The 18809-nt window shown below is 36.7% G+C and overlaps 2 protein-coding genes across 4 annotated transcripts in view; both read right to left on the reverse strand.

Annotated features, from left to right (window-relative positions):
• HYDIN (HYDIN axonemal central pair apparatus protein) overlaps positions 1–17956 on the reverse strand; it is a 440857-nt gene extending 422901 nt beyond the window's left edge. The window contains exon 1 of the mRNA XM_049703807.1: positions 17823–17956. The gene's annotated coding sequence lies outside the window, so the exon portion shown is untranslated. The remainder of the gene's footprint in view (positions 1–17822) is intronic.
• CMTR2 (cap methyltransferase 2) lies at positions 10628–18024 on the reverse strand. Of its 3 annotated transcripts, XM_033434345.2 has the most exons (3): positions 17823–17948; positions 15958–16036; positions 10628–14199 (listed from the first exon to the last, which is right to left on the reverse strand). In XM_033434345.2, exon 3 carries the CDS (start codon positions 14178–14180, stop codon positions 11880–11882), a length of 2301 nt encoding a protein of 766 aa, XP_033290236.1. In that variant the 5' UTR covers positions 14181–14199; positions 15958–16036; positions 17823–17948; the 3' UTR covers positions 10628–11879. The 3 variants fall into 3 exon arrangements, with proteins under 3 accessions (XP_033290236.1, XP_033290237.1, XP_012389760.1); XM_033434346.2 differs by lacking the exon at positions 15958–16036 and having other exon boundaries at positions 17887–18024; XM_012534306.3 differs by lacking the exon at positions 15958–16036 and having other exon boundaries at positions 17823–17958.
• Positions 18025–18809: the final 785 nt, after the last annotated feature.

The raw sequence follows: 18809 nt of genomic DNA on the forward strand, positions 1-18809 counted from the left end.
CTCAATAAACCAAATTCAGTAATACATTAAAAGTGATCATACACCATGATCAAGTAGGATTTATTCCAGGGATGCAAAGATGGTTCAACATCTGCAAATCAATCAATGTGATACACCACACTCACAAAATGGATAAAAAATCATATGATCATCTCAATAGATGATCACAAAACCACAGGGACATATCACCTCCCACCTATCAGAATGGCTGTTATCAAAAAGACAACAAAAAACAAGTGTTGGAAAGGATGTGGAGATAAGGGAACCCTTGTGCACTGTTGGTGAGATTGTAAATTGGTGCAGCCACTATGGAAAACACTATGGAGTTTCCTCAAAAAATTAAAAATAGAACTGCCACATGATCCAGCAATTTCCCTTCAGGGTATATACCCGAAGAAAACAGAAACACTATTTCAAAAAGATATATGTATTCACTCCAGTGTTCATTGCAGCATTATTTAGAATAGCCAAGATATGGAAGCAAGCTAAGTGTCCATCAACAGATGAATGGATAAAGAATATGTGGTATATATATACAATGGAATATTACTAAGCCATAAAAAAACCTTGCCATTTGAGACAACACGGATGGATCTAGAGGGTATTAAATAAGCTAAGTAAAGTAAGTAAGTCAGAGAAAAACAAATACCTCACGATCTCAGTTCTATGTGGAATCTAAAATAACAAAACAAACAAAACAAAATGAAAACAGACTCATAGATAAAGAGAACAAACAGGTGGCTGCCAGAAATAGAAGTGAGGGTGAAATAGGTATAGGGGATTAAAACGTATAAACCTCGGGCTTCCCTGGTGGCGCAGTGATTGGGAGTCTGCCTGCCAATGCAGGGGACGCGGGTTCGTGCCCCAGTCCAGGAGGATCCCATGTGCCGCGGAGCGGCTGGGCCCGTGAGCCATGGCCACTGAGCCTGCGCGTCTGAAGCCTGTGCTCCGCGCCGGGAGAGGCCACAGCAGTGAGAGGCCCACGTACCGCAAAAAAAAAAAAAAGTATAAACCTCCAGTTATATAATAAATAAGTCATGAGGATGTAATATACAGCATAAGGAATATGGTCAATAATATTGTGAGAACTTTGCATATGGACAGTTACAAGACTAGACTTATTGTGGTGATCATTTCATAGTGTATGCAAATGTAAAGTCATTATGTAATACAACTGAAACTAACATATTATACATTAAATATATTTCAATTTAAAAAAAAGAAAGAAAAAATGCAGTATGCATTATGCGATATTATTCACCCATAAAAAAGGAAGGAAATCCTACCATTTGTGACAACATGGATGGACCTTGAGAGCATTGTGCTAATTGAAGTAAGTCAGACAGAGAAAGACAGATACCGTATGATCTTACTTACATGTAGAATATAAAAAATTAAAATTTAAAAAGTGAGATCATGGATACAGAGAATAGGTTGGTGGTTGGCAGAGGTGGAGGTTAATACATATACAGTTGACCCTTGAACAAGTCAGGGATTAGGGGCACCAATGCTCGATGCAGTCAAATATTCAAGTATAACTTTATATTCAGCCTTCCTTATACACACTTCCACATCCATGGATTCAACCAACTACGGACAGTATAGTGTATGTATATAATACACATTTAGTGAAAGAAATCCACATGTAAGTGAACCTGCACAGTTCAAACCCCTGTTGGTCAAGAGTCAACTGTCTGTAATTAAAAATACTCTACTGTATACCTGAAAGTTGCTAGGAGAGTAGATCTTCAAAGTTCTCATCGTAAGAAATAGAAAATTTGTAACTTATGTATGTGGATGAATGTTAACCAGTCTTATTGTGGTGATCATTTTGCAATATATACATATACTGAACCATTATGTTGTACACCTGAAACTAATACAATGTTATATGCCAATTTTAAAAAATAAAGCAGAAATTGATGAGTTAGAAACAGAAAAAACAAAAAGTAAACCAAAAAAGCTGGTTCTTTAAAAATTAATCAACAAAGTAGAAATAGTTAACCTGATTTTGAAAAGAAAGTACAAACACACAAAAGAAACTAACCCAAAACAGGAAATTTTTTTAAATCATGAGACGACCCTGTACAATTTTATGGAAAAAAAATTTTTAATAAAATTTAGATGAAGTAAGTAACACTCTAAGTAAATATACCAAAACTGACACGAATAGAAACAAAAGCTCTAAACAAATGAATTTTGTAAAAAGAAATAAAGGAAATCATAAATGAGTTCCCCTGCCAAAAATACACCAGGCTCAGCTTGTTTCACAAAGCAGTCTACCAAAGCTTAAAGATCAGATGATGCAAATGCGATTTACACTCCTTCAGTGCACAGGGGAAAAAAAAGAAAACATCCAAATTATTTTTATAAAGCAAATATAAAATTGATTCCAAAACCAGATAAATACTGCTCAATAAAACTACAGACCAATTTCACTTATAAATATTAATGCAAATATTGTAACTACTATTAGCAAACAGAATCCAATAATCCATCAAGATCAAGCAGTGCTTATTTCAGAAATGTTAAGAGGAGTTCAATATTGGGAAAACCACTAATACAACTAATCATATTAACAGAGCTAAAGAGAAAAATATGCTTATCTTCACAGATTTAAAAAAATGGAAAATTGAACACTCATTTATGTTTTTAAAAGCCTCAAAAATAGGAACACCTCATTAATATAAATAAAAATAATGAAATAAACTTTTAAAAACTCAGCAGCTGATATAATGGGGAAACACCTGAGCTCCAGTTCTCAAAGTGTGGTATGTGGACCCAACCAAGACATTATTTCCCCTTTTCACTATGTTACTAGTGAATGTTATGCAAAAGCAGTGGGCAAAATTGCTGGTGTCTTAGCACAAATCATGGTAGTGGCAACAAACTATACTAGTAGTCATTCTTCATCACACATATCATAGTGGGGGGAGGGGAAGCCATTTTTACCTATGAATACCTTTGATGAAGTAGTAAACACGAGGAATTTTATTGTCTCAATCCTTGAGTATGTCTTTAATATTCTAGGTGAAGAAATGGGAACTACACATGAAGCACTTCTGCTGCATATCCAAGTAGGATGGCTGTCTCCAGGAAGCATTTGTGGACTGAGTTGTAAACCGAAGTGGTGCATTTTTCATGGAACACCATTTTCACTTTAAAGAACCACCAGCAGACAAACTATAGTTATTCAGACTTGAGTATTTTTGACAGATATTTTCTCAAAAATTGATAAAGTGAGCTGTCACTTCAAGGAAAACAACTGACAATATTTGCTGCCATGATAAAATTCAAGCACTCAAGTGAAAATCAGAATTTTAGAAAAATTTTGTCCACCACTGTGAGCGTGACAGCTTCTCAGTACTTAGAATTCTCTGATGAGATTAGTGGGGATGTTTAAAAATGTGATTTATTTTTGATACCATATAATCAAATGTGTCAACATTTGCAAGATGTACAAAATTCAATGAACTGATATTTTCCAAATGACAAATTCACGGTGTTACAAAACCACATGTGGGTAAGTGACCCTCTCAAAGTGCAAGACAGACCAGTGGATGTTAGTGTAACAGAGTATAAAATGTTATTAATATAGTTTAAGATTCTTCATTGTAACCAACTTTTAAGAAACTATTACCTGTCACATTCTAGAGTAGCATCAAAGAATATCCATAATTACATAAAGAGGTTGTTAAATACTCCTCCATTTCTCAATCACATAGTCATGTGAGGCCAGATTTTAAGTACTTCAATCAAAACTGTGTCACAACAGACTGAATGTAAGAACAGATATGAGATTCTAGCCATCTTCTATTATAAAGACAAAAAAAAAAAGATTTGCAAAAATGTAAACAATGCCATGCTTCTCACTAAATTTTGTTTTTTAAGTTATTTTTCATAAAAATATTTATATTGACATATAATGGTTTTATCATTATTTTTGAATTAACAAACAAAATTTTTCTCAGTTTTAATTTCTGATATGGAAAATATCAACAGATAAACTCCCATAAACTAAAGTTCTTTGGATTACTCAATAATTTTTAAGAGCATAAAGGGGTCTTGACACCAAAAATCTTGAGAACCACAGCACTGCAGACATTCCCACTAAGGTCAGGATGACATCAGGTCTAGGCAGAAAATATAAAAGATGAAACTGGCACATGCTGTGCCAGAAAGTATCAAAGACTGTTTGAATTATGTAAAAAATGACATAGTATCAACTTGAAGGAGTCTCTCTCCCACACACCCATGTCAAATAGGATAATTCAAGCATCAAGTGAGAACAATAATGGTAATTGATTAAGATACATCAAATAGGGTCTCCCTGGTGGCGCAGTGGTTGAGAGTCCGCCTGCCAATGCAGGAGACACGGGTTCGTGCCCTGGTCCGGGAGGATCCTACATGCCGCGGAGCAGCTGGGCCCGTGAGCCATGGCCACTGAGCCTGCGCGTCCAGAGCCTGTGCTCCGCAACGGGAGGGGCCACAACAGTGAGAGGCCCGCATACCGCAAAAAAAAAAAAAAAAAAAAAGATACATCAAATATATAACCACCCATGAGGTCCTAGAGATAGTTTAAAAAAACAACTGCAAAAAAAATTTTTGTCACCCCTGGAGGTTGCTAAGACACCAACTTACTTATCTGAAAACTGATAAAGTGTTTTTTAAAATTAAGCATTTATAAGACCAGAAACCATAAAACTCCTAGAAGAAAATATAGGCAGAACACTCTTTGATATAAACTGTAGCAATATATATTTTTTGATCTGTCTCCTACTGCAAAGGAAACAGAAGCAAACAAATGGGACCTAATTAAACTTAAAAGCTTTTACACAGCAAAGGTAACCATCAACAAAATAAAAAACAACCTACTGAATGGGAGAAGGTATTTGCAAATGATATGACCAATAAGGGATTAATATCTGAAATATGTAACTCGATACCAAAACAAACCCAACCAACCTAATTTTAAAATGGGCAGAAGATCTGAACAGGCATTTTTCCAAAGACATACAGATGGCCAACAGGCACATGGAAAGATGCCAAACATGGCTAATCATCAGAGAAACGCAAATCAAAACCACAACGAGATCTCAGGTACCTCACATCTGTCAGAATGGCTATCATCAAAACGACCACATGTAACAAATATTGGCAAGGACGTGGAGAAAAGGGAACCATTGTACGTTGTTGGTGGGAATGTAAATTGGTGTAGCCACTATGAAAAACAGTATGGAGGGTTCTCAAAAACTAAATATAGAACTATCATGTGATCCATCAATTCCACTCCTAGGTATTTATCTAAAGAAAACAAAAACACTAATTTAAAAATATGCATGCACCCCAAAGTCCATAGCAGCATTATTTACAATAGCCAAGAATATGGAAGCAACCTAAGTGCCCATCAATATGAGTGGGTAAAGAAGATGTGGTATACATATACAATGGAATACTACTCAGCCATAAAAAAGACTGAAATTTTGCCATTTGCAGCAACATGGATGAACCTAGAGAATATTATGCTTAGTGAAATAAGTCAGGCAGAGAAAGACAAATACCGAATGTTATCATTTATATGTAGACTCTAAAATTAAACTAGTGAATATAATAAAAAAGAAACTGAGTGACAGATATAGAGAATAAACTAGTGGTTACCAGTGGGGAAAGGAAAGAGGGGAGGGGGAAATAGGGGTAGGGGATTAAGAGATACAGACTACTATGTATAAAATAAATAAGCTACAAGGATATATTGTACAGCACAGGGAATATAGCCAATATTTTATAATAACTATAAATGGAGTATATAAACTATAAAAATTTTGAATCACTATGTTGTATACCTGAAACTAATACAATATTGCAAATCAACTATACCTCAATAAAAAAATTAAAATTTTTAAAACTTAAGCATTTCTCCAGCTTTTTCTGAACAAACTGCTTCAGGAAGAAACAAATAGTTGATGACCTCAAGAACATATTATAAAGTCCAATTAGTACAGAAGAAATGTGGTCAGAAAACCACTAATTTGCAACCCCTAATAGAGCTAAAAATCAATATTCAATAGAAGCTAATGCTATTAAGTGAAAGATTGATAGAAAACTTAGTAGTGTAAAAATAAAATTGATATCTGAATCTCTGACTAACCCTAATGTCACTGAGAGGGGGCAACCAGCCATTTTGTGCTTTGTCGCATGATAGAAAAGGAAGTACACAACACCACTTATGAAGTATCCTTGCCAAAAGCAATCAATTCTCTAGATCTAACTACCATTTTATAGACAATGTGTGGCATATATACAAGTTAAAAGATAAAATAATCAGCCAAACCCAGAATGTGGAAAACTACAGGACAGTTAAATTAGCATGGAAAAGAAAATGTTGGGAGAGGGACTCAATAGATGGAGAGACTTTGGAGACATATTAAGTAAATGCAATGTGTGAGCCTTATTTGGATCCTTATTTGAGTCAACTGTAAAAAGCCATTTTTGAGACAATCTGGAAAAATTAAACACAGACTAAGTATTGGATGATATTTTGTTAGGTGTGATATCTGTTAGAGATATTTCATGAATTTGCTTCAAAATACTCTAAAAAAAAAGTGGAGGATAAAATTAGTTCAGAAAAATGTGGATAGTTATGGTAACTGGGTGAGGGTATGGGGGGGGGCTGTTATCTAATTTTAATGTTGTATATGTTTGAAAGTTTTCTATAATAAAAACACAAAATCAAATAGTATTCTATAGACGCCTATATTGACAATATTAGATACAAAATAAGTATATGTCATAGTGCCTTGCCCTTGAGTTTATAATTCTGGCAAGAAAATGAGAGAATGGAGAAAAAAAAGAAAGAACAATATTAAGTAATGTTCAAATGGAATATAATCTTTAAAAATTCTCAACTATGTTGTACACCTGAAACTTATATAATATTGTACATCAACTATACCTCAATAAAATATATATATATATAATACTGCAAATAAAATGTTCCAGAGAGCAGAAAAATCAATCAATCAAAAATTTTCAAATTGAATGACCCAAGCAGTAAGTGAAATAAAAACAGCTCCAGGACGAGATTAACATTACTTGAGTTACAGGATAGTTGCAGGAATGATGTTTACACTAACAAAAAAAAAAAAGAAATTCATTAGGATATCTGTGCTTGTTTTGAATTTTCTCAGCTAGTCTAGTATAAAAACTAAATTTTCAGTCCTGGAGTTCACTGGAAACAGAATAGAACTCCCAAAAGTCTAGACAGTAAAAGCACATCTGTCTTGCCCAGTAAATTAATTTGGTGTTGATGCACACAATCTTAAATCCTAAACCCTTAAAGAGAAAAAAGATGTAGATATACATGTAAACAAAATAGGTTTATCCACAAAGATATGTAGACTTTTCAAAATAAAAGTATCTTTTTAGCATAGTGTACATAGAGAAAAAGAACAATCTCTACAAATGTGTTCCTTAACTATATCATAACAAATTTAAGCCACAAATCAACAATGTGGCTGCAATATTAAATATTATTAAATCCCTGGTAACAGGCTAAACTGATGCTCCTGCACTTGGTATAAATGAATATAGAATGATTACACCTAGTTAATCTATTAAGACACTCTGTAAAAACACAACGGTCAAGATCTTGAGAAAATTAGAAAAACACTATTATGGGTACAATTTGTAAATGAGTATGCAACCTATATATGAACATAAGCAGATTACACTTTTAAATAAAATTTTCAATTGAGTGAAATTAAATGCAAACCTATGCTCAGTGACAGATAATTTCTAAATATTTTCACTAGTAAAGAACAGTTGGCATCTTCCATATCTGTGGCTATAAAGCAGCTTCACCTCTTCCCAAAACATTCCAGTATAAACTTGTACTTATCCAAAGATAAATTACCTTCATTTTCTGTATTGACCAAAACTAAGAAAAAACAAATAACAGAATGGGGGGGAGGGCAGGGGAATCCCTTCTTATTCAAAAATTTTATATAAACTATTTTATATAAACTAAAGAATGCATTGATTGGAAGCACAAAATAATAAATAACTTATTACAAATTTATTGAGGATTATTGTTTTAATTACATGCCCTAAAACATACCAACATATTATAAGTGACTATATGTAGTATCAAGTTTTTAGTTTTTTGCTACTTGGCCATTAGGCCAACCGGAAAAACATTTACCATCCAAATAGAAATTTATTAGGAAATATTGAAATTTTTGTTTTATAGTTAGTTCTACTAAGATCATCCAGAAATAAGTTTTAATCTAACTTAAAAAAAAAAAAAAGGTGGGGAGGCCTATTATCAAATAATTGAGTCTCTCTTTTCAATAGTAACTATATTGTAAACAAATTTTCAGCCAGGCCTTGGCTATCTGTACCATCTAAGTATAATAATTTTTCATCATTTTAATAAAGGATAATATCTATATTAAGTCTAAGTTTTGTTCAAATTGTATTAAACAGATTACAAAGGAAATTTAAGACGTAATTGTACCAGTGTAATTAGTAAATGTTTTTATTTTTTTAGAAGATAAAAATTAACAGAAAACCTCTCATGCTTTGGTTAAAATCTTTGTAAGGAGGTACTGGTTTTATAAAAAGTAATAATCATTTACTGCTTGAGACAATTTTAAAAACTGAAACAAAACTAAAAATCTCCTTTTTCGTACTTTCACCTTCAAAAGCAAAAATACACTAAACGAAATATGTTGCCCTTTTTAAAAAATCAATGAAAAGTATTAAATATTTAAACATGGAAAATAAGATTTTGATTGGGTTTATAATCAATATTTTCATTTCTAAAAATGTGAGGTATTAACTGATTTCATATACCCATACCACATATAACAGTACCGTAACTAACGTTAAAACTATTCAATTAATGATCTCATCTGGAAATAAAAGATAAGGTTTAAATATTTAAAAGACCCAGTATTCTCATCAAAGATAAGTAAAATAACAAAAGCATAATAAACATGCTTTTTCCAACTATCCTAATATCTTGCTTCTTTCATTACACTCCAAGATCTTTGGAGTAGAAAAAAATTTTTAATGCAAATCTTTTTAAACAAAATAATTAAAGATAGAGAAAGTCCACAAATTTGGATTTTAAATTTATTCAGAAAAGATACTTTTAACACATTTAAATATTTATGTGACATTAGGGTAATATATAAAAGCCCTCACTAAAATACAAAACTGACTTTTCTCTTAGGGAGAACAAAAATCAATACTGAAGAAAGTAAATGTGCAAGACCTCTTTCTCTAAGTTTGTTAGGAAACACATTTGTGATGTTTAAATTTTCTGGCTGTTAAAAATTCCTTTCATAAAGCATCACAATTGGGACTTCCCCGGTGGTGCAGTGGTTAAGAATCCGCCTGCCAATGCAGGGGACACGGGTTTGATCCCTGGTCTGGGAAGATCACACATGCCGCGGAGCAACTAAGGCCGCATGCCACAACTTCTGAGCCGGCGCTCTAGAGCCCGTGAGCCTCAACTACTGAGCCTGCATGCCATAACTACTGAAGCCCACGCACCTAGAGCCTGTGCTCCGCAACAAGAGAAGCCACCGCAATGAGAAGCCCGCACAACGCAACAAAGAGTAGCTCCCCCCGCCGCCACAACTAGAGAAAGCCCACACGAAGGAACGAAGACCCAACGCAGCCATAAATAAATAAATAAATAAACAGCATCACAATTAAGTTAAAAATCTCAAAATCTACTAAAAAGAATTTTTTTAAGAACAGTAACTAACTTGATAAACTATACAAATCATCTCTCATCTTATGGTCCTCCTCTATTTTTTTATTCATTTTTCAGACAGCATTTTTCCTTCCCTTTTTCTTAAAGAGAAATTCTTATAAATCATTGGTACCCGTCAGCTACATCCGGTTCAATATGAACTTTCCTCCAGTTGTATCTCACCTCTAGAGCAAATCTGAATCCAATAAACCAGATGAACAGCAACTGATCCCAAACACTGGATTAAAAACCAAAATACACTCTAACATACACCAGGTATGTTACGTATTCCAACACAGGTTAATGTTAAAAACAACTAAGCATTCAATACTTATTTGAGGGGCTTAAAAGAAAGTGTTAGTACCAGAACCTGGACCTAGGCTTTCAACTTCATTCTAATCAAATAGTTAAAACAAGTAAAAACAAACTGAGTCATTGTACTGGACCAAATCAACCAAGGCATAAAGACTATTTAAGCGCAAAATGGTTTCCCCAGAGTGGTTTTTGATTCTCTCTTGGTAACCAATTTTTCTATCAGACTTCTACCATTATACAACTATAAAAGCTTCCATAAAGTCACAAGAAGAAAATCACATTTCTTTCAGAAATCTACCTCTAGTACTCCACACCCTCCCTGACAAGAAGTACATCTACCCTCTTCCTCCCTCCCTTAAGTATTCAATTTCTTTCCTGAAGCAGAGCTTCCATAAATATTGCAATATTAAGGACTAAATTTTAATGAATACAAATCAGAGGAAATGAAGGAACATTAACGCCCATTCAAACCTTCCTTTAAAAAAATGTGTTTCCAAGTTATATTTTTAACTTCCCCATGATTCTCTTTAAAAAACTGAACACAAAATCTCTCTGCTAATGACTTTATTCATAAATCTATAATGGAACTCAAAATAGCAAAGAACATGAAAAAATTCAGGTTAATATTTGTCAACCAAATACATCAAAGAATATGTTTACTTTTCATATAACTAACAAAAATGTCTAAAATGCACATGTGACAATACACATATTCTTCACTGTGCAGAATTTCAAAGTAACAAAGATCTGCTTAATTCAGTTGGCCAGAATAGCCCATTTATACTGACAAATACATATAATTCAAAAGAAATCAAACATAATTGATAAAGTAACGATCTCATGGTTAATCTTCTGGTAAAGTGCTACTTTCATACTGAAAAAAAGAATTAATGAAAATTTAAAAATTTTTAATGTTATACCATCATTCTGAAAGTGTAAAATTTCTCTTCAGTACTCACTACATTCATCACATTCACATGTCCACATTATGAGACCATAAACATTACTTTGCAATTTAAAAAAATCTTTCTGTTCATAGATTATTTCCCAGAAGTTAAAAATTACATACCATTGCTAAGTGAAACTTTTCACTCATATAGGAGTGTTTTAGACACAATAATTTTTCATTTTTTTAAACATGATCTTTGGTTCGAAGCTGTCTTGATATCCTTTCTAGTTGGATGGTTGTGTTTAAGTAGAATATTTATAAAACAGCACAGTAGCTTCATTTAAACCACAGAAGTAAACTGGATCGATGGTCTAAAGGCAATGAATGGCATGTATCAAGATGTCTGGCATGATGAATTCCACATATCCATAACTGACATGGTCAGTATTAAAGGAAATTAATGTTGCTGAGTAGTGGCTCACCTCCTTTCATCAAAGACCTCTATCAATTCAGTAACAGTATTAGCCACTGGAAGAAAATTAGTTGGAAAAAAAATCTAATCTGAATGAAGGCACACAGGTGTAAATCTTAAGCAGATAAATAAGACCAACTGCATAAACTGCATATGCAAGCATGGGTGTGTCCACCCCAAGCTCATACACACTTCTCATGTTTGAGGTTGAATATCATCACTGCATATATTCTACCACATAGAAAACTCTATGTCTGTGAGTGTATATACCCTAGAGGTCAGAACTAGCTGATGGCTTTCCAGAAAAAATGAAACTTTAAATGATGCAAAAGTTGTCCTTTCCTCAAAATAAAAGGTTTTAAATCAATACAAAGGGATGCAATACCAGTGGAAACTGAAAGATGCCATGAAGCTAAATCTCAGAAAGGACAAGTTCAACTTCATAACTGAAGGCTGCTGATGATTTCTTCTCTCTCTCCTTGAATAATCAAATGCAAATGCCTTTTAGCAATGGTAGCATTCAAATCCCACAAAAAATCAAGTAGTGTGCCCTTAAGGAGCACCTCCATTGGCACAAACTGTAAAACCTGCTGGGGTGCATCAGAGTTAACCAAAGTGCTCAACAATTCATTCACATTCTGCAGATACTGGAAAACTGGGTTTGGAAGGTCTTGATAACCAACACAAAGCAGAACTGCACAAGTCTTCAGGGGCTCGGAAGAGGTGGGACAAGAAAATGTGATGAATCTAAAACAGCTGTGGAGTACAAAGATCAAACCAGCCATAAATCTTGTAAAACAAGAAAGTACAGGCAAAATCATAATATCTCCTGTATGAAGCTGCTGCAATGAATGTAGAAGGCAGTCCAAAAATAACTGCTGGTAAGCTGGGTCTCCATCATGAAGCAATGAACAGCTAAAAGTCATGAGTTCAGCTGATTCCAAGAGCTGAACTTCCAATGGTATATGTATTTTGACATGTTGGAGAGCTGGAAAACCCACAAGCAGGCACTTTACTTGGTTGCTGGGTTCTACATCCTGCTCATCCTGAAGGCATTTTGTAAGGCTAAACACCTCAGAAAATACCAATTCTTCAGAAAAAATGTGACAAGAACAACAATACTGCTGTTTTGGCCTAAACTTGGAATCCAAATTCAAGGCTCCTCCCAATGACTTTTCAATTGCTTCATTAAGAGCCTTTAAAATTTCACCATCACAGAAAGGAGAACAGTTTACCCTTGGCAGTTTCTTTCCCTGTAAAATCTGCCATAAGTGACACTCAAGATTGGAAGCTGTCCCTTCTAAAAGAGCACTTTGCCCAGGATGATATGCAGCATGTTCTTCAGCCCAACTATTAAAGTACCCTTTGGCCACCTTATCTTTCCATGAAAGGGTTTCCAGCATTTTCCTTTCATTGTAGGTTTTAAAATATCTGTTCCTCTGCCCAAACCATTTTGTATTTGTACTACAACCAATATTAGATTTTTTCACTAGCCAATTATTTCTGGAAAGAGGCTTCAATTGAAACTTTTGCATGAAATACTGAACAGCATAGTCCCTTAAACTATTCAGCTTTGCTTGTTCCCCTTCTCCCATGCACTCAAACAGACGAATGTTCTCGGAAATAGTCTCTAGCTGGTATTTATGAAAGAACACACAACATTCTTCATGTCTTTTAAGAAAAGATTCGGGAATCATGTGATGGGGAAAGAGAGCTTTCCTGGTCATTTCAGGCCCAAAATTCAGCACCATCTTAGATAAAAGAGGATAGATTGCCTCTCTTCCCTTATAGTAGAGACATACCACATAGACTTCTGAGTTTCCTGCCTTGCTGGTAGCAGGTTTGAAAACATGGACTTTGTCAAAAGAACAGTTTAGCAGGTACATCAGGTTTATGGAACAATGTTCAAACAAAGTAAACATCTTCAGAACAAAAGAGCCACCACTTCCAAGAGTCATCAGAGCAGTGACAGCTTCACAGTAATGCAAAGAAGAGACTAAAGCTTCTTGTTCACCTGGGTTTCCTTGGCAATCAAAACTTCCATCTGCAGTGATCAAGTGAATGGTATCCATGCTGCTTATGAAATTCTGAAGTCCAGTCAGATATTTCAAGGTCATGATATCGCCGGTGTTATCTGGACCAAAGTACCAGCAACGTAAGGTATTTGCAATAAGTCGGTCATCCATAATCATCATAAGATTGTCATTTGCTTCATGGTATGGATTCAAAGTATTAGCCACCCAACTCCAATCACAGGGGAATCGATGGGATTTTAAGTAGTGATTGAGACTAGCTATAAAAGCTCCAGGAGCTTCACAAAGGTGTAGAGAATTCAGTTTTCCCTTCTGAAAAGCTTCCTGTGGAATAAGTGGAAAGCTACACAAAATTTCATGAAACTTACACCATGCTTGAGTACAAAGTTCAGCGTTCACAGATTTTCTCACATGAGAAATTATTTTCCCAGCTTTATTAGTGAAAGCCGTGTGCTCATGCCACTCATCCAATTTCTTATCACTCAGTAGGTTTTTCACTTCATTTAGGGAGCTCTTCAAATCAAGAAACACATTGAATTCCGTGTGGTCACAGGTGAAAATCTCACTGGAATCTGGTAACTGCCACTCATCGTTAAGTGGCTTGCCATAAGAAAAGTTCTTGGCAAAGAGTTCAAAAATATCAGCAAGAACATCTGGGCTGAATGTCTCAGGACTTGAACCCAGTGGTAGCTTTCTGCACTTACTCATTTTCAAATTAAATTAAAATCTAGAAAAAGAAAACACACAATTAAATGAATCAAATTTATTAGTGAGTGAAAACTCATCCACAGCAAACTGGATCACAATCATGACAACCCACAAAAAATGGGAAGACTAATGTCAGCACAGTTCATTACATGATGAGGCAATCTGGAATGAAGAATAAAGGCTTTGCTATCCGATAGACCTGGGCTCAAATCCCAGCACTGCCATTTACAGCTTAGTAAGAGGCTGTGGGCAAATAACTCTACATCTCAGTTTCTTATTTAAAAAATTGAGGTATCATTTTTTTAGATGAGGATAAAACATGCTAGCATATAAAAAGCATATACCAAAAAATATTCATCAGTGACTGGCAGCTCTTATTACCAAAGTAACGCACCGAGCTCCTCTCCAAAGTTCTCCTCTACCCATCACTGAGACACTGCCCACAGGGCCCCAAACACTTACTTAGACTAAGATTCATCCCTGAACGTGACCTTTGATCAAACTCTAACAAGTGACTTTTAGCTTTTTTTAGCTCCCTCCAAATCTCACTTCCTTCCAGGAGAGGTTCCCGCACCTGAACCCAGCACTGGTCCTGTTACCAGACCTCTCTGACACCACCCACTTACTCACCTACAAAGATTGCCAAATATATCCTCTGTCCAGATCTCACTCTCTTGCTAAATCACACACTTTGGTGGTACCAAATCGCCTTTGCAGGCTACCAGCAAACACTCATCACCATATTGCTTGTCAACTGTGGTGTACCTGACAGGTTAGCCTCCTGATCAATGTTGAAACTGACCTATAGTTCACCCTGGCATGTCTCTAAACTAGATTCCTGCTTTATATGGCTGGTCAGACAGCTCCATGCTTGTATTATAAAATATTAGTTTTTTGCACAAAAACTTAATACACTTTGATAGAATAATTTTAAACTGAAGAAATATCCTTAACGAATATACAAATTACAAATAGTAACCCTACATTCTGTGTTCTAACACTGCCTAAGAAACCAAAAACATCTGTCCAATGGAAGGGGATGGGGTACAAGAGAAAGAAGCAAAGCTTAATGGCATAGTGTTGGAAAAGTTCTAAATTCCAGCAGATACAGCAATGAGTATTACACGGTACTTGCTGGCACAATGTTAATCAATAGGTGCTTCAGTTCATGACTACTGCATTTACTTAGCATGTTCAATACATTCTACACCAGCCTGAAGATTAAAATGGGAGATAAAGGTGAGCGGGCAATACAATAAACAAAATAACAGCCAGAAGACTATTCTATTAGCATTTGTACTCTTCTCTTAACACACTTTTTCATCCTTCTACATTTTTTTTTTTTTTTTTTTAAGCTGTACGTGGGCCTCTCACTGTTGCCTCTCCTGTTGCAGAGCACAGGCTCCGGACGCGCAGGCCCAACGGCCATGGCTCACGGGCCCAGCCGCTCCACGGCACGTGGGATCTCCCCGGACCGGGGCCCGAACCCGTGTCCCCTGCATCGGCAGGCAGACTCCCAACCACTGCACCACCAGGGAAGCCCTACATTTTATTTAAATTATTTATAAGTATAGCAGAAACTAACACACCATTGTAAAGCAATTATACCCCAATAAAGATGTTAAAAAAATTATTTATAAGTCTGTCTACTCTACTAGCTTGTAAACTTCTTAAAGTAACAAGTATCTTCTTAGCCATTTCTGTTTGCCACCATATATTTACACATTGCACAAAAATTGCGGATAATCACAGTTACCCATTAATATATTTTTCTTACCTTAGATTTTTTTTAACTGTTAGAAGCTATATTAGACAAACTTCTGAAAGATGGCAAAAAGAAGGCATTCACTAAAATCCTAAATAAAAGTAAATAAGAGTTTACTACAACAAGTTATTCTGTCCTAATTCACACTTTGCTAACTGGAAACTACAACTTTTAGATTTCAACTATATTCTATTTTGGAAAAAGTCTGATTTTAGTCATGAACTTCACATATTAATTAATGGTTGTAGGTAAGCTCTGAAATCTTACTTAAGCTAATAGGTAATTATTCTCACAGGAAAACAACTAAAGTGATTCAAACACTCCATTGTTCTTCCCAACTATACCTGTGGAACACAGACCAAAATTATATATTTATATATAAATTGTATATTATATTGAATAATGTTCAGGTCAATAATCCACAAATTATCCAAACATTGTTTCCTACTATCAAATTCCCAGAATCCAACTGCTTCTCACCCACCTCCAGCTATCAGCCTTCTGATTGTAGACACTGTCAACTCTCTCCTGGATTACTCCCATAGCCTTCTCACTGGTCTCTTTGCTTCTACCCTTGCCTCCTACATTCTATTCTGAAACATACCCACCACAGTAACTTTGTAAGACCTAAATTAGATTGTATCCCTGCTCTGCTCAAAACTGGGCTGCAGTGGCTCCCCATCTCAAAGTAAGGGCCAAAGTCTTCACAGTAACTTACAAGGCCCTTGAAGATGTCTGTCCTCCACCCCCACTCCATCTCTAACCTCATTCTCTAATACTACCCCTCTTACTAATTGTGTTCCAGCCACACAGGCTCTCTTGCTGTTCAGGTAAGACCTCAGACACACTGCAAGGGGAAAGTCTGTCTATGCACGAGTTAGTCCCTCTGCCTGGAATGCTCTTCCCTCAGATATCTGCATAGTTACTTCCCCTACCTCCTTCAAGAATTTACTCAAGTGTCACTTCCTCTGTGAAGCCTACCCTGACATCCTAATTTAAAATTGCATCTTGCATTACCAATGGTAAAGTAAAGGTAAGAACCTTGCTGTATTTTTTTTTCTTTTTTCCATGGCACTCTTTTCCTTCTAACACATAATTTACTTATTTATGTTTACTGTTAACTGTCTTCCCAAAACTACAACCTAAGCTCCACATGGCAGGGGTCTTTGTTTTCTTTACTCACTTATCATTCCAAGAAGTTAGAACAGTAAGCACTCAGTACACAGTAAGCACTCAATAAGTATTTATCGAATAATTGAAGGGATATCAGATTAGCACAAAAGGCACTCCTCCGACTAGGTTCTGAATGTCTTAACAATGCACTTCAACGTCACTCTAGCACCGCAATGCTTAACAACAAAAATGCTTGTGGTTTACAGGATATAAGGTAAAAGTTTCCAGTATGTGTTCCTCTGTCCCTCTCATTAAGCACTCCAAAGAGCTTTGTGGCACTGTAATTCTGCTACGAGGGTCAGTATTACCATTCTTGTTTTGCAGAGTCGAGTAGGGAGTCATGTAGACCCCCTGCTCAAAGCCACGAAGAGAATACCCGCAAAATTCGCCGGCCTAACACAAAACCCGCAATATCTCATATACAATTGTTACTCCTCCAACCAACACTTAAACGAAAGAGTTTTGGAAGTGTTTCCGCCAACTCCTCCTCCTCCTTAGCAACGGTGAAAATAATGCCTAGTGTGTGTCCAGCGCTTTACTTTGGGCGAGGAGCACCCAAGACCTAGTTTCCTCTGGTGGAAGTGAGTCCCAAGCTCCATTCGAACGGCCCGGTCCCTGACCCGGAGGAACTTCAGTTCCAGCCCCTGCCTAACCCACTGGAAAGTCGAAGGAGGACCCGGGCTCGGAACCAGGGCCTGGATTACCTTCGCTCACGCCCACCTCAGCCCCCAGACTCTACAGAGGCTGCGCTTCACTCCCTCTCCTCACTCGAGGAGGGCATTCTCCACTTCCGCTCGTGGGGATGATTTCCGGGAGCGTCGCTCCTTCAGGCCTTCTGTGTCCCCGACACAGTGAAGGGAGGTGGCGCGCCGGGAGGCCGGGAAGGAGGCAGGGACCTGCCCTCCTTACTCTAGTGCTGCAGGACACACGGAGCAGAAGCACTCCTCCAGGCTGCGCCGCCGCCGAAAGTTGGCAGACGGCGGCCCGAGAACTCTGACACACGCTCGCGCATGCGCCTCAAGGCCCGGCTGGCGTCACACGTCAACGTTACGCACGCCAGCGACTCTCGCAGCGCCGAGACCTCGGCTCTCTAGGTTTCGTTTCTCCTCAGGTGCAGAAGCTGGGAAACTCCAGCCTCCCGCCCCAAGGCTGCTATGGCAACTGCGCGCACAGAGGGAGCGTCCTTTGGCCCTGCCCCCTCGAGAGTGGATGCGTGGGATGGGGCGGGGCCAACCTGTCCGGGACACGCTGGCCCCGCCCACCTGGGCCCTGGGCAGAGGTTTTCTTTTGCCGTTGGGTAGAATTGAACTCCTAGTACTGCTTGACTTCAAACTGGTGCTCAGAATAACATGAGAAAAACCAAGCTAGGGAAACTACGAAATAACACTCTGTTATCATAACACATATATTTATAAACCAATAAGAAAAGATAACCTCAGAAGAAAAATGGGAGATTTGAACAGGCCATCCAAAAACAGTAATATAGCCAATAAGGATATAGTACAAAGCTGTTTAACTTTTTAAAAAATAATTAGAAATGTTTTCTTTTCACTCAACTTAGCAAAGATTTTAAAAGATCGATAATAGCTACTTTTGGTGAGAATGTGGAGAAACAGGTTTACATACTGTGAGGAAGAGTGAAAAATTGGTACTACCTTACAAAATGGCCTTGCACCTTAGCCCAGCTATTC

Source organism: Orcinus orca, chromosome 20 (genome assembly GCF_937001465.1).
Source record: "Orcinus orca chromosome 20, mOrcOrc1.1, whole genome shotgun sequence".
NCBI lineage: Eukaryota > Metazoa > Chordata > Mammalia > Artiodactyla > Delphinidae > Orcinus > Orcinus orca.

What these genes read in the sequence shown, in the direction of transcription:
- CMTR2 (XM_033434346.2), bottom strand. Translation starts at nt 14,180, where the DNA reads ATGAGTAAGTGCAGAAAGCTACCACTGGGTTCAAGTCCTGAGACATTC.